The 22,981-nt window shown below is 40.8% G+C and overlaps 1 protein-coding gene across 1 annotated transcript in view; it reads right to left on the reverse strand.

The window, feature by feature from the left end:
- Positions 1-2,383: 2,383 nt before the first annotated feature.
- The window catches only part of abtb2b (ankyrin repeat and BTB (POZ) domain containing 2b), a 45,993-nt gene continuing 25,395 nt past the window's right edge, over positions 2,384-22,981 (reverse strand). Inside the window, exons 2-17 of the mRNA XM_059336144.1 lie at positions 19,241-19,390; positions 15,245-15,455; positions 9,642-9,794; positions 8,989-9,154; positions 8,719-8,808; positions 8,470-8,571; positions 8,087-8,183; positions 7,059-7,194; positions 6,256-6,533; positions 5,982-6,160; positions 5,776-5,881; positions 5,197-5,299; positions 5,005-5,092; positions 4,780-4,848; positions 3,923-4,036; positions 2,384-3,619 (exon numbers count right to left, since the gene is read on the reverse strand). Of these exons, the coding sequence (XP_059192127.1) occupies positions 3,386-3,619; positions 3,923-4,036; positions 4,780-4,848; positions 5,005-5,092; positions 5,197-5,299; positions 5,776-5,881; positions 5,982-6,160; positions 6,256-6,533; positions 7,059-7,194; positions 8,087-8,183; positions 8,470-8,571; positions 8,719-8,808; positions 8,989-9,154; positions 9,642-9,794; positions 15,245-15,455; positions 19,241-19,390 (2,276 nt within the window). The 3' untranslated portion in view covers positions 2,384-3,385. The remainder of the gene's footprint in view (positions 3,620-3,922; positions 4,037-4,779; positions 4,849-5,004; positions 5,093-5,196; positions 5,300-5,775; positions 5,882-5,981; positions 6,161-6,255; positions 6,534-7,058; positions 7,195-8,086; positions 8,184-8,469; positions 8,572-8,718; positions 8,809-8,988; positions 9,155-9,641; positions 9,795-15,244; positions 15,456-19,240; positions 19,391-22,981) is intronic.

Consider the following 22,981-nt stretch of genomic DNA (forward strand, 5'->3'; position numbering starts at 1 on the left):
CACCGCCATTTTTGGTCCTCTGAAGAACTTCCCTCCCAGAATGCTCGGCGTTTACGACCCACAGACCAACTCATTGGTCAAGGGACCTGTGGCTTCACATGGGGTCCCCTGATAAAACAGGTCAGTGTCCCCCTGATTTCCCTCTTCTACCCTGCTTGCTGAAGCAGCTCCATCCAGGAGTGGACCCTGGATTCACCAGCCCTTCCCCCTCATCTCCTGCAGAGCCCTGCTGAGGTGAGGCCATCTTCCTTCTGAGACTTCATTCAGAATCTCTTTTCAATAAGAAATTCTGAAACAACTGCATCTCTGACCTTCTCTGCACACCAAAGTTGCATTAATGAACACAAAGTTCATTGCAACTGCCAGAGAAAGCTTTATCGCAACAACAAGGACAACCAGCAACTTAATTTGCAAGACGGCAAATTATTGAAACTCAGCCCCGCCCGCCACTGAAAAAGGATTTCCCCCCTTTTCAACTGGATTTGTGAGTAATGTAAATGGGCTTAGATAAGCAATCAGCAAGGACTTTAGTATAAAGGATTTGACCTGTAATTAATGATTCGGTTTATATGTGTGTTTTAAGTATATTTATGTGATATTCGTGTTACAATCAAAGTTGTATGTTAATCTTGTTTCATACAGACAGTCTAATATGCAACTATCTTACTAACCTTTGGGCTGCTCACACACTGATTTACACGTAATATACTTTAAATGAACTGTAACCAAAGACAGTTTAATAAGCCAAAAGGCAAGGCCTAGTCACCCCTTCACTTCTGGAATTATACGACACACGTTTCCTCTCTTTTGTAATAAAGTTCTCTATATTATATAGATGTGTACTTTATTTGCTTTACTTGTTTTTGGAATAAATACCTTTTGATTACAAATGCTGTCTATTTAATGTTGTACATTATGAACGATATGCTGGCCACTGCTGTGACAAGAATTCACTATTCCTTCAACCATTACTAAATATTAATAAGGTAATTTGCTTATAATTATGTTCAGAATTAATAATCAGTGTTCCAAATTGATAGTTTAGTAACTTTATGAGACTGATTTAGGTGAATTGGCTATATTTTTCTGTTTTACAGATGGTGCCCCAACGAGCTACGACTTAGAGAAAATCAAGTCATATAATTTCTTATAATTAATAATTATTTATGACTTTTGATCCGTGAGATTCACACAAGTGTTGCTCAGGTTCATCCCTACATATTTGGTATCCTTATGGGAGGGACAGCATTTATGATAACACCCCTTTATTAACATATTTGACGCCCTGTGCAAGGTCATCATTTATTCATAAAAGAGCCATCCTTAATTCCCAACATTTTGGTGACCCATGTTGGAGGCAATTTGTATCTGTAACCAGATACCCCTACAATATTTTTGTCTTAATTTGATAACATACTATACTATGACTTTTTAAAATATTGACATACTATACTATGTTTTTTTGACAACATACTATACTATGTTTTTATTTTATTTTGATGACATACTATACTATGCCTTTTCTTTCTGAAATTTTGATGAGATACTATACTATGATTTTTTGTGAAATTTAACGACATACTAAACTCTGACCTTTTTTTTATAAGTGTTAACGACATACTATACTATGACTTTTATGAAATATTGATGACATAATATACTATGACTTTTTCATAAAATGTTGATGACATAATATAGTATGACCTTTTTTATGAATCATGACATGATACTATACTATGTTTTTTTATTATTTGTTAACATACTATACCATGACTTTTTAATGAAATTTTGACATACCATACTACGATGTTTCTTTAAAGTGAAATTTTGATAACATGCTGTACTATGATGTTTTCTGACATTTTTGGACAGCACAAGGTACTATATATAACCCTTTGACATACTATACTATTTTCTTCGTCCTCTCATGTTTGACTAAGGACAGACGCTATGCTACAGTGACTCATAATTGCCTCTCAAGGTTACCGAACAGGACGGGCTAGCAGGTAATCATGCTCATTAGTACATTTATCTGCACTAAATACAGTGCTGTCTTTAACAGTTTTCATGTTATGTCATTCTTTTGATAATGTTTGAAATTAAGAATCTCTTCATATTTTACCTTTACATCTTACAAAGTAAAGATTAATGAATGAATGTCATCATCTGTCTTGCTGGTAAAATTGTTCTTACTCTGCCAGCATTCACTGTAAAAATGATTTAATTCCATCTTTTTTTAATTGCACATGTGATGATTTTCATGTTGTAGAGTTGTGCATTTGCAGGTCTGAGTTGACCTGGATTTCAGGAAAGTCAACACAAACCCACACAACAGATGGCAGTGAAATTTTTGCAAAAGTGTGTACCACTGAAAATAACACAGTTTGTTTACCAGGTTTATTACAATATTCAGCATTAAAACAGACTTTATGTATTCCAAATCCCATGTTGGAGTCTGCAGCTGTACCTGTATAGAAGCATGAAACCTCAGCATATATAAGCTTAATAAACTGTTAGTGTACCTGGAAAAAACAACAGCTACACAAAGCAACTTTTCATCAATAATATTAATCATTTGCTCGGATTAAAAACTAAATAAAAAGGGAACACCCCGTTAAATACTCTCACATCTTTTTTTTCTCATTAAATAGAAAATGTCCATCCCACACTTCAGTAAGTGTTTTGTTTCTCTGGTAATACTTTTTAAAAAATAGAAAATAAAAACATACAGTTACATAAAAAGTACATTTGTTAATCCAAAGCTTACATCAACGCTGGAGGCACGAGTCCGCCTCTGTCCTCCCACTCTGCATTATTAGTTTGAACGGGACAAAGCCAAAAGTCCAGCATGGCTGCCTCACTTCATTCAGTCTATTGTCACTTTACATAGCTTCAGTCACAAACAGAAGGGTGCCATTGATCCCAACCCTCCAAAGCAATTATTTCTTTTGACAGTTTTGTCCAGTAGATGGCAGAAGTGTTCCACAATTCAGAGTTCCCACCTGTTGCATCCATCTGTTGCTTCTCCATTAAAGCTTCCCGAGCCATGGAGAAAAAGCATCACACTGTCTAGTTTTCTTCTTCTTAAGCATTCTGTACACTGCAATAAATGTCACGATGGAGTGCTTGGCACAAAATCCAGAAAGCTGTCCACAGAGTGAAGTCTAACTGCTGTCAGAGAACTCACTGTGTCCAAGTGTCAAGGCACAGTGGAAGTTGCTTGTTACCAGAGATGGGATCAGATAGTACTAAAAAAACATCTGTACTCAAACTTTTTAAACAGCGTCTTAAGATCTGATCCTGTATCAGTGATAAGATTAAACTTCTGCTTTGACTGCCACATTCTTATTTCTGTCTTCTCTCCCCAGCAGCTGTCCTGTTGTCCTCAGACTCGAGAGGTGACGCAGAGGGAGCGTAGTCGCTGAGCCAGGGTGGCCTCCAGCTCTTCCAGAGGCGACTCGCCCCGGCTGTGAACCAGCGTGGAAGTGGAGTTGTTCCCTTGTCGGGCCGCGGGGGGTCCCAACAGCAGGGTCCTGAAGCCTTCCCTCTCCAGTAGAGCAGGCATCTGCTGCAAGAAGTAACCTTCACAGAATGAGCTCAGCTCCACTGAACCATGGGCCTGGGAAAAGAGAGGAATGTTTTTGTCTCATTAAAAGCATTGTCAAGAAAACTGCTTTTTATATTAGAATGTAGGACATTTATTACGTAATGTCTTTTGTTCAATAAACTGGATTCCCCATTAGAATCCCCTCACTTATACTGAAAATAAATAGTTTGCATTCATTCAACATTCCTTCGGTGAGTCAGTCTCCATAGTTACAGCTGCACATAGAGCACAGCTCTGCACCATAGTACAGCTTACTGTTCTAACAGTTCACACAACAATACAATAATGATCCAGGGCTCTCAGTTTGTGCGTTACCTTGGCTGTCTTGTAGACACTGACGGCATTATCCAGGTTGATGAGCTGAGAGCAGAGGAGTTCACAGTGTCTTTGTAGCACCCCCAGCTGGAAAAGACAAGCAGCTGACAGCAACTGCAGGGGAAATCACAAGAAAATGTATTATATTTCATCCAGTAACACAGAAAACCAAAGCTTGGACACAGCAGTAAAAGACAATTTAATTAGTTTGGGCTATATTTATTAGTTGTTCGCTGACTTAAAAGCTTTTTTGTTAGAAGAGATACATTAACACTGAGAGCTCTCGAGTGTAGCCAAATTATCTACACCAGATATCTATAAATGATGACTACAGTGAATAGTGTTGCTGTGCATGCAATCAGTTTTTACATTGCAATAAATCATTGTTATGGATTGGTATTGTGGTGTGTTCACCTGTTTTTAGTTCTGAAAAGGGTTTTCATTATTCTTACTCTTTTTGGGCTTGTCCCCAGAGAGTACAATGCACTTATTAGAAGCCACTTTGGATAAAAGCATCAGCTAAATAAATGCAATGGGTAAATTGGGGATTTGTGTTATCACGACCTGAACACTTCTTTAAAAACATTTAAAGCAATGCATATACACATATACCCTGCATTTAAATTGCTTGCCAAGAAAGATCCAAGAGGTGTCACTATGAAGAGTATGTTCAAAACTCCCATCTCTCATCCTCTCATTTTTGAGATTCTTATAATAAACATGCACTTTATTGTGCTTGTTTTTCATTAATCTCAATACTTTTATAGTATCTCCATTGTCAACAGCTGTAACTAAGAAGTAAAATGTTTCATACAACTGCCTACATAGATGTTGTGTATCTGTTTAGTGACTCTCACCTCCAGCAAGTCAGGCACAACAGTTTTCAGTGACTCTGTTCCTCCACAGTACAGGTATGACATCATCATCTGCAGAGAGGTCAAAGGTCTCAGTTAGGAAAACATCATTACCATGGTTGAACTGCATGTAAATAATGCACATGCTTTTCCATTCGCAGTAAATATGTCTTCAGTTTATTCTATCAATGTTGAATTGTTATTGTTTTTTAAGAGTATATTTGTTACCTGGAAAATGCTGTACTTGATGTCACTGATCTCAATCTCCTTGTTGGGGCTTCCATCGAGTCCAGAGGATGCCAGCAGAGACTTGAATCTGAGAGAAAACAAATTTCTTCGTCAAAGCCCTTCAGGATTGTTTTAAAAATGTAGTAAATGAAGTATGCATCTTCCTGTCCCGTGTGTCCTGTCTGCACTCACCTGTCAGAAGCTGTGATCAGCAGCACTCTGTGGCCGTAGAACGGTTTACCCTCCACCACAAATGTCACATCTGACATCTCCTGGTTATTCAGGAAATGAGGGTCTGTAGGAAAACATAGCAGCAACTTACAACCCCATTGATGGGACAGCTTTTAAGTGACAAGCAAGCCAAGATGCAGTGAAGTGTTGAGTATGCACAGAGCCTATCAAATGGTTTTCTAGGGCTAGGTTTGGATGATGCAACCTCCTCTCAGTATTATTTAGTATAATCATCTCAAGCTGAGACACATAGTTGATCTACATAAAATTAATCTACAACAATTATGATCATCGATTAATCATTTTTAAGCAAAAATTACAAATATTGCCTCCTTCTAGCTTCTCAACTGTGACAAACTGCTGCTTGTTATTATGTGATGGTAACCTGACTATATTTTGGCAAATTGTGATTGAGTGGGTATTTTTTTACTTTTTTTTAATTATTATTTAAACATGTCAACATAATGCTGTATGTAGTCATCCATTCCAAACACTGAGCTATGTGTTTTCATATAGATGTAAGAATCATAGTTTCCTTACCCAACTGTGCTGAAAGAGTTGCCTTCATTCCAGGGATGGCTGGAAGCGGTGCTGGGCCAAAACAGTGACTAAAAATAGCTGCCAACTGCTGTATAATGGCATCATTCTGTAGGAGAGTGAGAGAACAGGGAGGAGGGCATTATTTCACACATGTAAACTCTTGCTGCTGACATGGAGGGGAAGACAAGCAGACACTCTTTTAGTACCTTTGTGGTACGTAAGATATTGAACATCAGGGGCAGGCCTATGATGACCAACTCCTCGCAGTAGTCTTCTTCTCTAATCGTGGTGAACTCTCTAAGGAGTGAGAGGGTGACCCCGGCCCTGGACTGCTGCTGGGCACAACGCAGAGATTCCAGCCACACATGTAGTTTCCATGGTACACCTAGGTCAAAAGAAAAATAATGTTGTTTGAATTTGTGTTCAAGATAAGTCACAATTTGAAAAGTGAGCAAATCCTCTTCTGGATGTGATATGTACCCATAGCTCTTAGCTCCATGGTGACGTCCAGGTAGCCATGCTCAGCACTGTAGTAGCTGGCCTCCTGCAGAGCCTTCATCTTGGCCTTGCAGAGTCTTGCTATGCCCACCTCAGGCAGGGCCCCAGGGCCCGAGGAAGGGGTGGGGAGTGGGGACAGGGGGAGGAAAGGGCAAATCCCAGCCTCCTCACCCTCCACCCCCTCAGCTAAGATCTCCTCCAGAGACAGGACATCCTCTTTGACTTGCTGGGGCTGAGTCAGTAGCTTCCTCAGCACGTTTCTGACAAGATAAATGGGAGGAAGAAGTGGGGAAGAGAGAGGACGAGGGAGGAAGGAACGGAAGAAAGAATGAAAACATTAATATATGTCCAAACTGCAACACATACATCCATTTCTGTGACCCTGTACCCTCCTCTCTGATTACATAATCTGTCACCCTCACTGTGGAATGTGAAGTGTTGAGTCTACATTGTGTTCACACATACACACAGTGAACAGGTGGAGAGGTTTACATTGCCAGTTGGTGTTTAGAGACAGATGGACTCTGAATAGAAGGAGGCACTGAATTTGCTTTTTTATACTCTGATACTTTCAAGGTCTTTTTCTCCTTTCACTGTATGAAAAAAAGGATGAATCTCTTCTTAAAGCTCAAAAGCAGACTTGGGTCAAGAATGACAGAGTGCTGCATAATTTCCATGTTACTTTCTGCTCTGCAGTTAAGAGGTCAAAAGCAGGAAGTTTATCAGAGCTTTCCAGGAGCATCTGTTGATAACATGTTGTTTTCTGTTTGGACCGATAGACGTACCTGTGTCCATGTGCGGCAGCATGACTGAAGCAGTTCATGTCTTCATAGAGGGATGACGTAAGGGCGTTTCCATCGTGGGTCTTTGATAAGGGATCTGCGCCTCGTGCCAGCAGCAAACTCACCATCTCATAGTTGCCTGTGAAGCACATAAACAGTCAATTACATAAAGATCCTACAACATCCAAATCTAACCATAAATAAACCTTCACTGTTTGCAAAGCCATACTTTATGAAATCTATTCAGCTCATGTTTTATTCCCACCAGTATAATCTACTCATTTTTTCAAATAGTTAACATATCACTTCACAGCTGTTAACATTTTTATGGTTTCATTTTGATTGTTTTTTTTTTTTATTGCTTATTTTATAATTCATTAGTGCACTTATACTGTCAATGTTTTCTTTCTGGCTTCATTGCATGTAATGCTACAACAATTAAATATGACTACAGGGATAAAGGAAGTTTTATCTTACTTTATTTTGTTTTTTCAAACAAGCAAACACAGTCATACTAGGCGCTATTTACATGCTGTCATTGCTGCTATGTACAGCATGTGTCTCTTTTACTACTGCTACAGTATGTGTGGCTTTTAGATGATCCGCAGAGGAATGCTGCCCAGAGGCTTCTAAACAACCACAGGCAGCACTCCGCTGCTCTCACTTTGCCTTCATTTACCCTCTCATTTCCTCGTTCCTCCAGCCAATGTATCATTCACAACTCAATCCTGTGCTACTGCTGGTGGTCTTTTAGCAAACTAGAACACTACAGTTTTGGTGACTGATACTTGTGAGAGTTATTATTAGTTGATTTGCAGAAAATTACAACAGCGGCTCATTCCTTCATCTCTTCGTGCCTCCCTTCTATTGACTTCCTGCCTGTATAATTTAGTAGTAAGTAGTAATTTAGCTGCCATCAATCAGATCAGAGCACAGACCTCCTGTAAGTCGGACAATACTCTGGCATCAGCCTTGTGTTGTACTGTGTGTTTATATGTGCTTTGTGTGTGTGTGTGTGTGTGTCTGCACACCTGCTGCTGAAGCCAGCTGCAGCGGGGTGTCTGCTGTACTCTCCTGTCCGTTTCGGACTGCTGCCCCCTCCACATTGGCCCCTGCATCCAACAGAAGCTGGAGACACAAACCACATCTGTTATTCTGTGCAATGTTTAACATCCTGTAACTCATTTATGGCTTGACCTCTGACCTCACATTTGTCACTCAAACTTTTGAAAGTATGACATCACATACACAGCCAGCTCCGTGTAGACATTTACTGTGCCTTTATAGCAAGACATTTTCCCTTGAGTCACGCAGCATGGCGAACTAAGGGCTCAAACACTGACTAAATCTGATGGCGGCTACGTGTGTGTGTGTGTGTGTGTGTGTGTGTGTGTGTGTGTATGTGTTTCCAAACCTGGACAACGGAGATGTGTCCGTGCAGCACAGCGAAGGTGAGGGCTGCCCAATGTCGACTATCAGGATGCACAGAGGGGTGCTTTGGGGAGCACGGTGGAACCTGATGGCACAGGACAAGTGTTACACACCAACATCCAGATCATTCTCTTAAGAAAACATGAATATTACATTGACTACAGCTGATGTATCCCCTGTGTAACATTTAAATAAATGTGTCCATATGTTGAAATTGTTAAAGCATATTTACCGCCACGTCAAGGTTGGCCCCGGCATCAATCAACATCTGGACTAAAGCCTCGTCTCCAGCAGCGCAGGCATACATCAGAGGGGTCATGCCCTGAGTGGAGAACAGAAAGGAACACAATGAAGACATTAAAGAGGAGAGATATATACAGAAGGGGCTGCTTCAAAATGATCTATGGTTATGACTATCAATGCATAAAGCTGCAATATTTCTCTTAGCACACATCAGATATAAAAACACATTTATTATATACACAAGACAGATGTTGAATACCTGGTCGTCCATGCTGTTGACCCCATCTGGCCCCAGCAGATCGATGGCTTGGCCAATGAGATCTGTGCGTCCACAGTTGAGCATCCGGAAACCCAAATCTAGGTGGAACTTGTCTGTAGCAGCTCTGGAGTCCAGTCGCTTGAAGGAGCTGAAGCAACATTCAGGTCTGATGGAGACAGAGGGACAAGGAATAAGATAATACTCATAGATAACTCATTCAGATAAAACATGAGACATTTAGAGCTAAAAGAGTTTCTTTCACCCTGAACATTTGCATCTGATAGTTTTCCTTAATTGTACACTTCATGGAAAGGTTAATGAGCCACAATACAGTCAGCGAACAGTCATTAATCTACTGTATACAGTGTGTAATTATTTGTTAGCTAGAACCTATTACATTACAGGCCACTAGTGCAGTTTTTTTTCTTTTTAACTAATTAGAATGAGCTCATAAACACACCTAGTAGACACAACAGTGGCTCACTCAAGCAAATTAGATATTGTCTGAAGACGTTGATAAGGTTTAGTTTCTTTTTTAATGAATTGCTGCTGCTTTCTGTTAGAGCTCATACAGAAGGTGTGTAGTTTTAGTGGATCCAGTCTAGAAATCTAGCCGTACAACCCTTGTGATTAGATTTGTGTGTTTTAATTACTTTAGCTGTCTTGGTTCACAGTCCAGTCCTGGAAGAAGTAGCCTGGCGGTCTGTCTGACATCATCACTGTCCACCAATAGACTCTTGCGATGCTCTGCGTGAACAATGGCCACTCTCATCCACTCCATCAGAGGTGGGAGCAACAGGAATGGCCTGCAAGCAAACAAAAAATTATTCCACTTCTGTCCATCTATTTTCTTGGTACAAAAAAACAGTATTCGGCAATAAATGTAGGATTACACAGTGACGTCTGAGTGCAAGATTTCTTCACTCATGATTCAGTCATGTAGAGGGGGAACTCATAAACTGTCTCTAACCAGATGACTTATGTATGTCTGGCAGAACTTCCCCTCTCTCTGACCACTGCACACTGAGTCACACTTAAACACGCCCACATAGACACTGCACAGATCACCTCACCTCTACTAATCACACATTTGCCAGCTTTTACACACCATGTATAGTTGAAATGATCCTTTAAAGTCATCATACGTGCAAGCAGTCACACTCAAATAACAGATGTATGTATGACTAATCAGTGTTTATATGGTTGCTGCGATGGTGGTGCAGTAAAACAACAGCCTTTCCTTGCCTGTCTGATGAGATGATAACAGAACTGTGACTTCATTTGTGCTGCGGTTTGATAAACAAAATACTGCAGTGGCTTCTGAATAATCAGTCTATTTTTAAACCAGCTGTAGCAGAATAAGCAAGCTAAGGGAGATGAATAAAGGTGCAGATCTCTGGCATTGTTATGAATGCTTTCTAGGAAAGAGAGAAGTGAAACTAAAAAAGGCGAGGAGAGGATTAAAATAGAAATGATTGACAAGATTGACCTGAGCCTGAGGGAACAAAAGAAAATGACATTAATCACGGAGAAGCAGTGGAATAAACATCAGTGGAGGAATAAAAGAAAGTGGAACATTAGGTCTGCTGTGGTATTTATAACATTTGTCTTTCTTTCTTGACTCCTAAAATCATTTAGAAACTACTTGTGATACTGCTATCTGCAACGCCACGTCTAGCCGGTTATCTGGTATTAATCCCATTTCGTATGTGCCTTTCTCTCACCATATGTGCCTGTGAACAATGACACATTACTGTTGCCTTGCTTTTAATCCTATGGAGCCTTAATCAGTCAGTGTGTTAATGATCATTTGAACACTGTCTTTGTGTTATCACAAGTAACTAAGCAACCTTTCTTCTGCTGTGATGTTATTCTTAGCACTGGCTTCACCTTTGTTCCGAGGAGATGCAAACAATCTAATGCATATCATGAATACAGATAGAGGCAAAGGCATGAGCTTTATACAAACATATAGCTCTGTAGTGGGCATGCTTCAGGGATTGTAGTTAGTGTTAATGAGCACTGGGATCCCTGCAGTGCCATTTATTCTCCTCACTGTGTTTACTTTAAGTAGCTACCTGTGGTTTCCTATAGAATAGCCCCTTCTGTGCAGCAGCACTCTGTCATTCATCACTGCTTTGTTAATAATGTATATTGTAAAGTCACTTTGCTAAAGTGGACCTTCTTCAATTTATGTGCAGGTTTCAAAAAGTGATCGCAGACTCTTTAATACATTACTCAAAGTAACATAATACATAACTTTTCTGCATTAAAATGTCTAAAACCAACAATATATTTATAATATATATTGCTTGATTTGTGTATTTATATTATCTCGAATATTTCGAACAATTTTCAAACCCAGAGTCTGGGTTAATTTCCTCAGCCTGCAGATACCTTGTTGTCTCGTTTTTCTCTGCTTTATCTTCTAGCTATTCTGTCAGATGATGCTTCAGTACTTTATCTGTCAGTGATCAGTCGGGAGGAGGGACCCTGCTGTCACCCAGGCGTGACGGTTAACAAGCAGACAAGGGACTGATGGGTGGAGGTGGAGGAGGAGAAGGAGGAGGAGGAGGGGAATGTTAAATGGGTCTGATAGGTGCATATAAGGAGGGTTTGAGTGTTTGGGAAACGGCTGGGAGGCAGGTGGGGTATGTCATAATGAAGAAGGGGGTTGGGTGGCAGTTTGGAGATAGAGGGTGTAGAGTGATAACAAAGTCCTGTTTCTGAGGTAGGGAGGGGTAGCAGGCTTGGGAATCAATGTCATACTCCTCTTAATGGGATTCACTCACCACAAATTGGACCGTGTGTGAGTTTCGTTTGTGTGTGCATTTGTGCATGTGTCTGCATCCACCTCCCTCAAAGCCACAAGGCATCCACCCTGACACTTAACTGCATGCTTGCCTCCAGGCATGCATGCGGCTCTGGCAATAATCCAGAACTAAAGCGGCTCCAATCAACCGTATCAAGCTTTTAACACAACGCTTATTGATCCATCAGAGAGATTTTTCCCGTCCTTCATTCATCAATCACGCTTTCCACAGCCTGTGTTTCAGAGAGTAAAAAACATAAACATTCTAGCCTCAATAGTAACAGAGGTGGTGTTTACTTTTCATGGCCCGAAATACTAGTTCTGAATACTCTCAGCTACAGTTTTATTCCAATTAAGAGTGTGTGTGTGTGTGTGTGTGTGTGTGTGTGTGTGTGTGTGTGTGTGTGTGTGTGTGTGTGTGTGTGTGTGTGTTTAGATATATACAAAGATGCATCATCTGAACAACACATCTGAGGCCATATGTGTGTACACACCTTTGCCAGGGGCCCATGACTGCACACAGATGGAGCATGTCTACATATCTCCTTCCTTCTTCAAACCATTCTCCCTCTATGTGACCTGCTCCCCCCATACACCACCTATCTGACCCCTGTGTCTGGGTTATGGCCCTCAGCCTGAAACACAAACTTCAGCCTCGTCAGAGAGTCGGCGTGACATCAAAGCTGCCTCCTGTTAACACTGAAACTAGATAGTGCTTCTGGCTAGCCTACTGACCCGTCGTGCTAAGGCTACACACTGAGAATAGCGGGATGTGGACACACACACGGACATACACACACAAACTCTCCCTCCCATGCACATATAAACGTTAGCTCTGATTCATGGCGCCCGTGCACACCACCACCTGGCTGGCCATAAAATGACAGAGAGCTCAAATTGTGATCAGGTGTGTTTGAACTCTAACCTGTCCAACATGAAAAGCAAAGACTCTTCTCTCCATGAGGCGGATCACACATGGCCCCATATGTCCGGCGAGCCCTATATCCTGAAGCCACTGTGATTGAGTTCATGTTGTAAGAAACTTCAATCAGGTCTTAAAGCAGACCCCATGATGTACTGCAGAGGGTCAAGGTTAACCACTGATCTAGGGTCAGATTACTCTCATAAAGGCTCCATAAGGGGGGTGTAGGCATATCTGATGTATCTGTGGTTAGATGTAAGCTCCACTGGCTACTTCTTATCACAGTAACACATCTATCCATTAGTGCTCCCTTCCATCCGCTGAGAGGGGGCAGAAGGGTTGGGGTGGTCTGTTCCGCAGAGTGTTTGGAAGTGTTTGTTTTGGGTGGAGAGGCTAGCGATTTTACCATTAAATAGATTGGTTAATGACTTTCAGCACTAATAAAAGTTATTCTACGCTGTGGCTTAAAGAGGAGTTTAAATGCTTAACTAAGTAGACATTGGTGTTTGCCCTCCCTCACTTTAAGTAGTCTAATACTCGAGTGCAACATAATCGGCAACACCTACAACTAAGCACCAGATTTAAAGGATGATGACAAAAAGGGCGTCTCTCGTAGTCTTGATTCTGCAATATGGCTCTCACAAGGCTGCCTATAATGTTTGATGATGTGGCCCACACAAATTTGGTGGTTTTGGGTTTCCACCAAAGATTTTATAAAGCTTTCAATAGAGGCAGGGCCCGAGAGATTGAGAGGCCCATTGAAGGAGAGAGTCTATATCATTACCAGGCGCTTACATTGTAATGACTACCAGGTTTGGACTGCTCTACTCTACCACCTGAGACTGTCATGAATGCTGACATTTACAGACACAGTCACATTGACATATGTAGGCAAACCGGTACATAACTATGAAGAAAAACAGAAAGTTGCAGATGTTCAAAAGTATACAGTCAAACAGGATGCTAAATCATTTCATCCTGCACACATAAACCAGGCTGATATACACCCAACATTAAAAACATCTGACGACTTGGAAGAAACAGCCAGGACAGGGGAAAAGAGGGGTGTATATTTGCTGTTCTGTTCTCTTTGATGCTAATGAGGAGCCCACCTTTGCTCACTCACACTGTGTCTGTTCATTATTAAATGTATGGGAGCCAGCTGGCTCTGAGTGCATGCATGTGTGTGTGTGTGTGTGTGTGTGTGTGTGTGTGTGTGTGAGAGAGAGAGGTGGGTAAGAGATTTGACTGATTTCATCCCAGAAAACTTTACAAAAGTAGGATTATCTCACAGATGTTGTGCCCTCATCCTAACTAAACAATCACAAACACATGCATTTTTTTTGAGGTTAACATGTTAATTGAGGAAAAAAAACACACATACAAACATTCCATCAACTTACCACAGCAAACTGAACCTACACTTTGGCTGGAGCTGCATCCCATTTGTATGCTTAAGTGCTACCTTTAGACAGACCTCCATACATCCGTTTAAAAAGTGTAATTAACCTTTACACAGAAGAGCACTTTCCTCTGACATTTTTAACATATGGTAACTCTGGAACACACACATGCACGTGTCTGGGTGTTTTTCTCTGTGAAACCAGGGCACAGATGTGTGGGTAGGCTGCAAGTACTTTTCCCACACATGCACATACACAAAATTTTAATTAATAATCTTACTTTAACTGATGGAACATAATTTTTCATCATTCAAGTGTTTATCTGTTCACTTTGATGGGAAAAGAGACGTGACTCAGACTCAGTTCAGGGTTATTTCTTGCATTGTCTGGAAAGCTAACAACATGAAAACGTGATTTTCTGTAACGTATTTAGAGCAAAGGAAATGTTCAAAATCAGCAGTTAGACTGCTAAAACCAAAACACTCAAAATGTGGTGTGCTACTTTGCATTCAGGCTGTGCAAATATTTTCAACCACTTGTCTCAGGACTGAAAAAAGACAGGAATTACCATAATTGTTTTACAAAGGCAGCCCCAGGAAGATCTGGGGCCCGAACAGAATAACAGACCATTAGCACCTCTTGAGAATCTCTTAAATCACCAGTCTTCGGCCTAATTTACGCTCTAAAGGTGTAATGAACCCTTCTATCAGACTAACATTAACACCTGGAGTCTCTTCCTCACCTGTAATTTACTAACACTTCAATGACAAAGGGGCAATAAAATTAAGAATGGCTAAGAAAGTAAAGTGGTCTGTGAAGTTGTTCCCTTGATTATAATGTGTGTATTAGAGTTTGTGTATTTGCAATGGGTAGGCATTAATCACTTTCCTGTCAACCTCATAATCCCAATAAAATCCTGAGTAGATACAGACGTAATCAGGATAACAAAGCATAAAATGCATGAAAGGAGAAGCAAGGATACTACGAAACAATTTTACTGAGGGTGGATCCAAAATGGAAAGCAAATCACTGCCTAAGATTAGATCTATTATTTCACTGCCTGTTTTACTGTTTGGAGAGCATCTAAAATGCTCCCGTCCGGTCATGCATGACACCCACCTCTCCTTGCTGAGTGCCATGCGTGGCGGATCTAAGTTGGGATTCTCCATGGACTCCATTTGTGGGCAGCGCAGGAAGTAGTAAAGGGTGTGGAGGGCGTCCGGTGACCAGGACACGGGCTGCTGGGGACGGGCGTGGCGGGCTGGACTCAGTCCTGGGCGCACTGAGCTTAGGCGCTGCATGTGGTGCATTGCACGGGACACCAAGTCACCTGGAACAAAGGGAAAAAAAGAGAGCGGTCAGAGTTAGATGGTTTGGTAGATATTTCTTGTAATAAACACATATTAATTTAATTTAAGTTCTTTAATACACTGTAAAAGAACACTAGAGTAGTATGTGAGCTCCTAATAAGTGACACATTAAAAACTAAAACTACAACAAGGGTATTCAGTGCTCAGTATAAACCCTGTGGGCAACTAATCCAACTGGATTTCCCCTTTTCCTTAACCACTTACATTCACCCCTCCTTCACTCATTACTCTCGCCCCACGTCTCTAGTGGCATTTGCTATTAGCAGTGTCATTATCAGTAAGCACAGCCAGACGGCCAGTCTAAACAGCCATTCATCTTTAATCATTCAAGGAGTTAATGGGCTTACAGACAGTTGATCATAGGCTCTAATGAACCATTCAACTGATTCTGTATTGACGCATTTCAGTCACTGCACTCAGCTTGGAGAAGTGGGTGTCAGTCACACAGTGAGAGCAAGGTTAAGATCTGTGCCGACGTCTCGTAAATTATTTTTTTTTTATCTTAAATTTGTCATGACAATGACATGTGAAAATGCTGCTGCACTGAGATAAAGACATAAAAAATATGCAGCTTATCAGATGATTCATCCACCCACAATGTGAGCCAATAGAACAACCACACACACTTGGATAAAGGCCAGTTAATTACTGTATGTTCTGAGCAATATGGGAAACGTTATTAACATAAATAGACGTTGATATATGCACAAAACACAAAAGGAGGGTCTGGGCTGTAAGGAGTAGAGTTCGCAGTTAACATCTTAGTGTGTGACCGAGGGTGTCCTGGCAGGAGCATAGTTGAGAGAGAAAATATCAGTTGTCACGATGTACGTTGGGAGGGGATGTGGAGGAGGGGCAGTGTGAGGCAGCATGAGGGAGGGAGGCCAGGCTGAACTTGGGATCGTGTAACGCTCATTTACCATAATCAGCCCTGGGTTAATTTCTAACCAGATTACTGTGAGTGGGAGGCTGCCCGGGGGCCAAGGTTGGAGAGTCCAGCAATTTGAGTGTGTATGTGTCTTTATTAAGGGGTTTGGGGTACTTCGAGGGGGGTCACATTGGGGTGTCCCTCCCTCCCAAAACAGACCCCACTTCAAGCTGAAGGGCCTCCTTTGTGTTAACCACCACCAGCAGTCCCTCCAGGAGGTCTCCCAGGAATTATTGCCCAAGATGTAGAGCCTCTCCCTGGCTTTCCAGCCCATATTGTGCCCCGAGGCTAAACCAAGCTCCAGGGGTCAGAAGGATATGAAATTCTTAGATTAAATCTTATATTGGAGTGAAAGCCTGGAAGTCAATAAACTGTGACATGGCTGCTTTGTGAATACATATTGACTAAATGTGCCTCTTAGGTCACAGTAGTAAACTAATAAAAATGTTTTATAGAATATAATTGGAAGTTGTTGACTATACTGTCAGTCAATTTAACACAAACACGTTTTCACAAGTTTTATTTGGACTCTGTGTGACCCCTGATTGCTAATTGGCTTGAGAGGCTTTAGCACAAAGCTGATTTCATTTGGGTAAGTCCAGTCCTGATCTTTAATATTTCCATAATTTAACTGGATAATCGACCCTCATAGTTTCCCATAGTTGATGAAGACCACCACGGAGCTACAAATGAATCATTCAAGTGTGTTTGAGCACAACTTTCAGAGCCAGTCTACTGCTTACATTACATTTTCAAAATTTTTGGACATTTAGCTAAAATGTCCAATACCCTGCCATCCATTATCCATCATGTTTATCTATGCTGTGTGTTCCTGTGTCTGGCCAAGTCCTGTCTGGAGATCCAGCAGGACTGGGTAGCTAAGCACAGATGCTCCTGTGTCTGCCTGGTCTCTTGGGCTCAGATCAGAGTGCCAAACCCTCTGTGTTTTTGTTGTGTGTATGCGTATCGGTGAACATGTGTGTGTGTGTGTTTGTAGGCGCGAATGAGTGTGAAGGATGCCAGCCCTGCCCAGAACAGCCCAGCTTCACACCACCAGAGAGATGTGGCACAAAGAGACCACTGAGCAAGTGAGAGAAAGAGTGTGTCTGTGTTTCAGAGTGTGTGTACACTTTCTTAATGCCTCACTAACGACAGCGCTGTATGAACGTGGCCTTGTGCTGGAGAAACAAATGGCAGAGTGTTAGCTCATTTGGAGAAGGAAACTTATCCTCACTCTCACCAACACGAACCTCCATCCCTCCTCGCTCTCCCTGCAATGACAACCTCACTCTTCACCTCTCTGGCTTTCCATCATTTCCCCTGACCCCCCATCCACACCCGCCAACAACCCTGCTTTAATATCTATCTTAAACTTAATCCCCTACCTTTCCCACCTCCATCCCTACACTCTGTCTTTTTCTCACTTTTTAATGACCTGATTCCAGCTCTCCATCATCTGCCAACTCCAGCAGAGCCTCCAGTTTAAACAAACCATATGTACAGTACAGTGTGTGTGTGTGTGTGTGTGTGTGTGTGTGTGTGTGTGTGTGTGTGTGTGTGTGTGTGTGTGTGTGTGTGTGCATGGCGCTCTGTTTACCAACGGTGTGCATGAAACATGGTCATCTAGAACTGGAAATATTTAAAGAAATACATTCAATCATTCAAACATTAACACTTGGAGGAAAAAGTCACAGGTAGATCCGACACCTCTCACCAGATTTACACTTCCCCCGACTAGATCCTTATGTGAAGCCTCAGAGACATTTTAATATAACAACCATCACAACCTGACCCTGTTCATATATAGGACTGGAAATTGGAATTTGGAACAGAAGCGTGACTGAAGCTTCTGTGAAATACCCAATGAACACACTGTGTCCTTGTTCCAAATAAAATAAATGTGGAGTTCCTTTGCAAAACAGGCAAAAGCCAAATTTAAATGGACTAAATTAACAACCTAACAGCAGTTTGATAATTATAATTACTGGAATACACCAAGAAAAACTTGGTTGTAGAAAATAAATCAAGACCGAGATTTTGGGGACAAATCAACTCTTCATATCTACTGCCCAGAATTTAAACCAAACTTCCTGAGAGAAACATTTGTCTTTCTTAGTAACCATGTAACTACAGAGGAAATGAGAATGGGAGCCAGCCTTCTTTTCCTCTGATCCAGGCTACAAGGAGTTGACATACAGCAAAGTATTTTCCAATGTTAACTGAATTGACTGTGTTAAAAAAGATTCAGCGTGCCAGATAGTTTGTGTTTTCCTGATGCACACTGCTTAGCAAAATAGACCAGGGACAGACACAACACAATCATAGGCATTATCACTTTAGTCTCCAGAGCTCCATGTGTAGATAAACTATTCCATTGCGTATTTTAAGAAGAACACGCATTAGATTACTTTCACAATAAGGCACAGGCTGGGGCTTATCCCAACACAGAAAGTGATTTTAAAAAAGTGATTCTATCATCGCTGCTTGGCGCTTGGCTTTATAAAATAACAGTATTTTTGGCAGAAGAAAGGTTTCTTGTCTTCCAGAGCCATTTAACATAATGTGGATAACAAGGTGTGTTTAGAAAGTGTTCAGAATATGGTTGTAAGTCTTTAAAAACATATGAAAATTAGTTTATCATTTCGGGCAATGTCTGTAATAACAAGAAGTTTTATAGCTCCACTGTTGTTCCTTTATGGACGTTATATATAAAAGATATATACAATATATACTTTGTAATAGAAAAGAGCTCAGAGGAACTGAATAGATGAAGTAGATCCAGGACCACACACACTATTCTGGACTGTGTGTACTCACTAAGTTCAGAAATGCTGCCCACACAGGTAGCCAGCAGGGACTGTTCCAGTGTCCTCAGCTCCAGCTGGGCATAGGCATCCTCCCTGCTGTCCACAGACGTCTGCTGGTTCTCTGTGTAGGGACTGAAATGGGCCGGGAGAGACAAAACACCTAGAGAGACAAGAAGAGAGAGAGAGAATGGCGTTTCTGATTAATATGATAAGTTTGTTAGCTGTGCAAATAAGTCAATAACTTCAGCAACCATTCGTCCACACTGCTTCTGCAGAAGTCCCCAAACAATCGCTGGTGATATTTACATAGTGTATTTGTAATCCTGGTAACATGTAACCCACACCGCTGAGGGCAAGTAAACACACAAGGGAACGTGAGCCTTGCTCTCAACACATCCAGGAAAACAAACAGAGCCCACAGTGACATCAGGCTAATACAACCAAAACAAATGTACGCTGCATCAGAAGCAGGCCGAGGCCTCAGAGAGGAATATTAAGACGGACTACGATCAAGCTAGGAATTCAGTGTTAGTGCAGATATTGATTTACCATAACCCTTTATCAGGCGAAGAACCGTATTTGGTAACTTCAGCGGATATCCAAAATAAAAAATAAAAAATATTTTGATAAAAAAGTTGCAAATTTCCTAGATTAAAGTGGCAGATCTACAAGAAGTTGCAGATTTAAGAGATTTAAAGTAACAAATCTGCGTGGAAAAAAGTCACAGATTTATGAGAAAGAAGTGGGGAAAAAAGCAACTTTTCTCGCAGATTTACGAGATTTACGAGATTTAAAGTGGTGAATCTTTTTTTTCGCACAGATTTACCACTTTAAATGTCTTAAATCAGCTACTTTTTTCTTGTAGATTTGCCACTTTAATCTAGTAAATTTGCAACTTTTTCTCAACCCTATTTTGATATCCACTGAAGTTACCAAATATAGTTCTTCGCCTGATAATGGGTTAAATCATTATGCTATGTATACAACACACATTGTACATGCCTCACACATACTCATCATATTTGCAGATATTTTGCAGAAGTCTGAAGAAACTACTAAAATAAGGGTTGTTACAGTAGATACATGATAGTTAAAGCTGATATGACTACAGTGTATGAGAACACTCAGTAAAATAAAGGTTTGGTATGGGTTCAGATTTAGGGTGTCGTCAATCAACAGAGTGCTAAAAGGGTCAAAGATCACCAAAAGCTCAGGACCCTAACAAAACCTGATCCGACCTATATTACACACGAACATGCACACGCACACGCGCACACACACACACACACACACACACACACACACACACACACACACACACGGAGGATTTGCAATGTTTTTCCATCTTGATTTTTGAGAAGACTAAAGCTGCATTTCCACTGCCATAGCTCTACTCGATTCAATTTGCAATTATTTTTTTTTGCTCTTTTCCATTAGAAAAATGTGCTACAAAAATTGTACCTGGTACTTGGTTTTGGAACAACCTTGGTTTGAGGTTCCAAGTGAACTGAGCCGATACTAGATGGTGGAGTTAAAACACTGCAGAACACTGAGTGAACTATATTATACAGTATTAAAGAAGTCTAGTTGATAGTTAAAATTTTGAGCTAATGAAGTGAAATGACTGTTTCTACTACACAAAATTAACATGATTTCATGGCTGACGCAGGATGAAATCTCCAATTACATTTTTTTGCAGCGTACTTCATCTACTATCACGGTTTGTGCTGTAACTACAGTCAATCTAAGACATGTGTGGTATTTCCTCTTTGAATGGACCCTCTGGAGACTCAATCAGGCAGACAAGCTGGATGCATAGTGTTGAGGAGAACATATGGGAATCTGTCTTAGGAGAATCCCTTCGCTCCCTTCATAAAGTAAAATAAAACAGACAGATTATGATATGTAGCTGTTAAACACCAGGTTTGATTTTTTTTATCCTACATGACAGCTGGTTGTCAGACTAATTGCTGGTGAGGAGATAACATCATTCTTACATAACCCGAAGACATCATCCTGCTCTTTTTTACTGCTGTAACCCCCTTCTGGTTGTTGTTTTCCAGTTTAAAAGGATAGGCATTGTGTCAAGTGAACATGTTTTCTCCTTCTCTGCTGGCTGTTAGCTCCCACACCCTCATTAGCTTTGTATGGAGCAACATGTGGTTGTGTAAGAAGCAGTGTGTGCTGTTAGCTCCTGTACAACTAGTCGATCTGGGTGAACACTGTTAGCTGCCCAAAGGTTAACCTTTATTTTGGCTTCGGTAGCAGGAGAGAGCTCTTTGCCAAGCCAGAGGAAATGAGTGGGTGATGGCTGGGGATAGAAAAGAGAAATGGAAAAGAGGGAAGATGTTCGGAGCAGGTTTGTGATTTATTTACGAAGCCTGAGGGGGAGAAGGAAAAAAGCCTCCTCATCTCAAACTCTCCCTACTCCCCCAAAAGGGAGAAGATGGGCTGCCATCCCTAGAATGACATTCCCATGTGCTTCCGGCAAGCAATGTCCTCTCACTGGAATCTGAGAGGAACGTTGAATAGAAAAGAAAAATGCTGGTGTGTAAAAAAAAAATTCCATCATCTTTCTCAAGGATATCCTCTTCTCAGCACCCCATGTTGCAACAGTAGATTGAACTTTTAAAAAAGTTATTATAGGTAAAAGAACAGAATATTTAAAAACATTTTCACAGGATATAGTTGTCTTGCCTTTATACATCTTTCTGCACTAATAATTGTGTGAGAAATTGCTAAACATGTCTGCAGTAAACATGTACTGTGCCCAAAGCTGGGAAAAAGTTTACAGACATTAGTGTTCAAAGGTTAGCCCACAATCCCTTTAAATTCAGGTTAAAAACACTGATGATGTTTGATTTATGTTGACTGTATGGTGGCATGAAGTTGGACATTAGTGATGACTTGTGAGATAAGTTCTTCTCCATATGTTTATTATAAAATCATTTTTTCATGTATGTCTTATTAATTAACATTTATATTTATTACAATTTTTAATGTAGTTTTTTTTGTTGTGTACGTTAATTTATTGATATATGTATGCATTGTTTACATTCCTCGAAAAACTAATGAAGAAAGTGCAAAAACAAAAAAATCTTCTATATTTGGTAGTTTTTGATCTCATCTCTCAATTGCAAGTACACGCAGATCTCAGCAGGAGTGATATCTGAGAGTGACAATTATAACTTATCCAGATCTCCCAAAAGTAAGGGTGGGGGTGGAACTTTTGAAATACTAAATATGCTGCAACTGTGATATCAGCACTGCTTGCGTACTAAATAGAAAGCCTTATTACAACATGTGTTCTGGATAGACAATATGATGCAGTAAGTGGTTTGTGTTATGAGTGAGTGTCTGAAGTTGTGTGTCTGAACTTGTGAGCAGTATTTGCTCATTTGATACTGCAGGGTTTATGTCCTAGACTGAGAGTGGCTGTGTTGAACAGATTGCCTTGCTGCAAATAACAAACTGCCTTGTCATGCACACAGCAGTGACCATCACAGCCTAATTTGCAACACGGTGTCAGTATTTGTACGATAAAAAAGGAAAGGTAATCTCTGAGACAGTATTAAATTGCATGTGCTGGATAGAAGCATAATCCAGTCTGTATGAAAGGCTGTAAATCAACTGCTTTATAAAGACCGTGAGAGGAAAGTTGGACGTACAAGGGCTCATGATATGTTGACTTCCTAAAAACAAAGCCTAGCAGAGAAGGAGAAAGTCACTTCAGTCCACAGTAGTGCTTCAT

The sequence above is a fragment of the Centropristis striata genome, chromosome 6, assembly GCF_030273125.1.
Source record: "Centropristis striata isolate RG_2023a ecotype Rhode Island chromosome 6, C.striata_1.0, whole genome shotgun sequence".
Lineage (NCBI taxonomy): Eukaryota > Metazoa > Chordata > Actinopteri > Perciformes > Serranidae > Centropristis > Centropristis striata.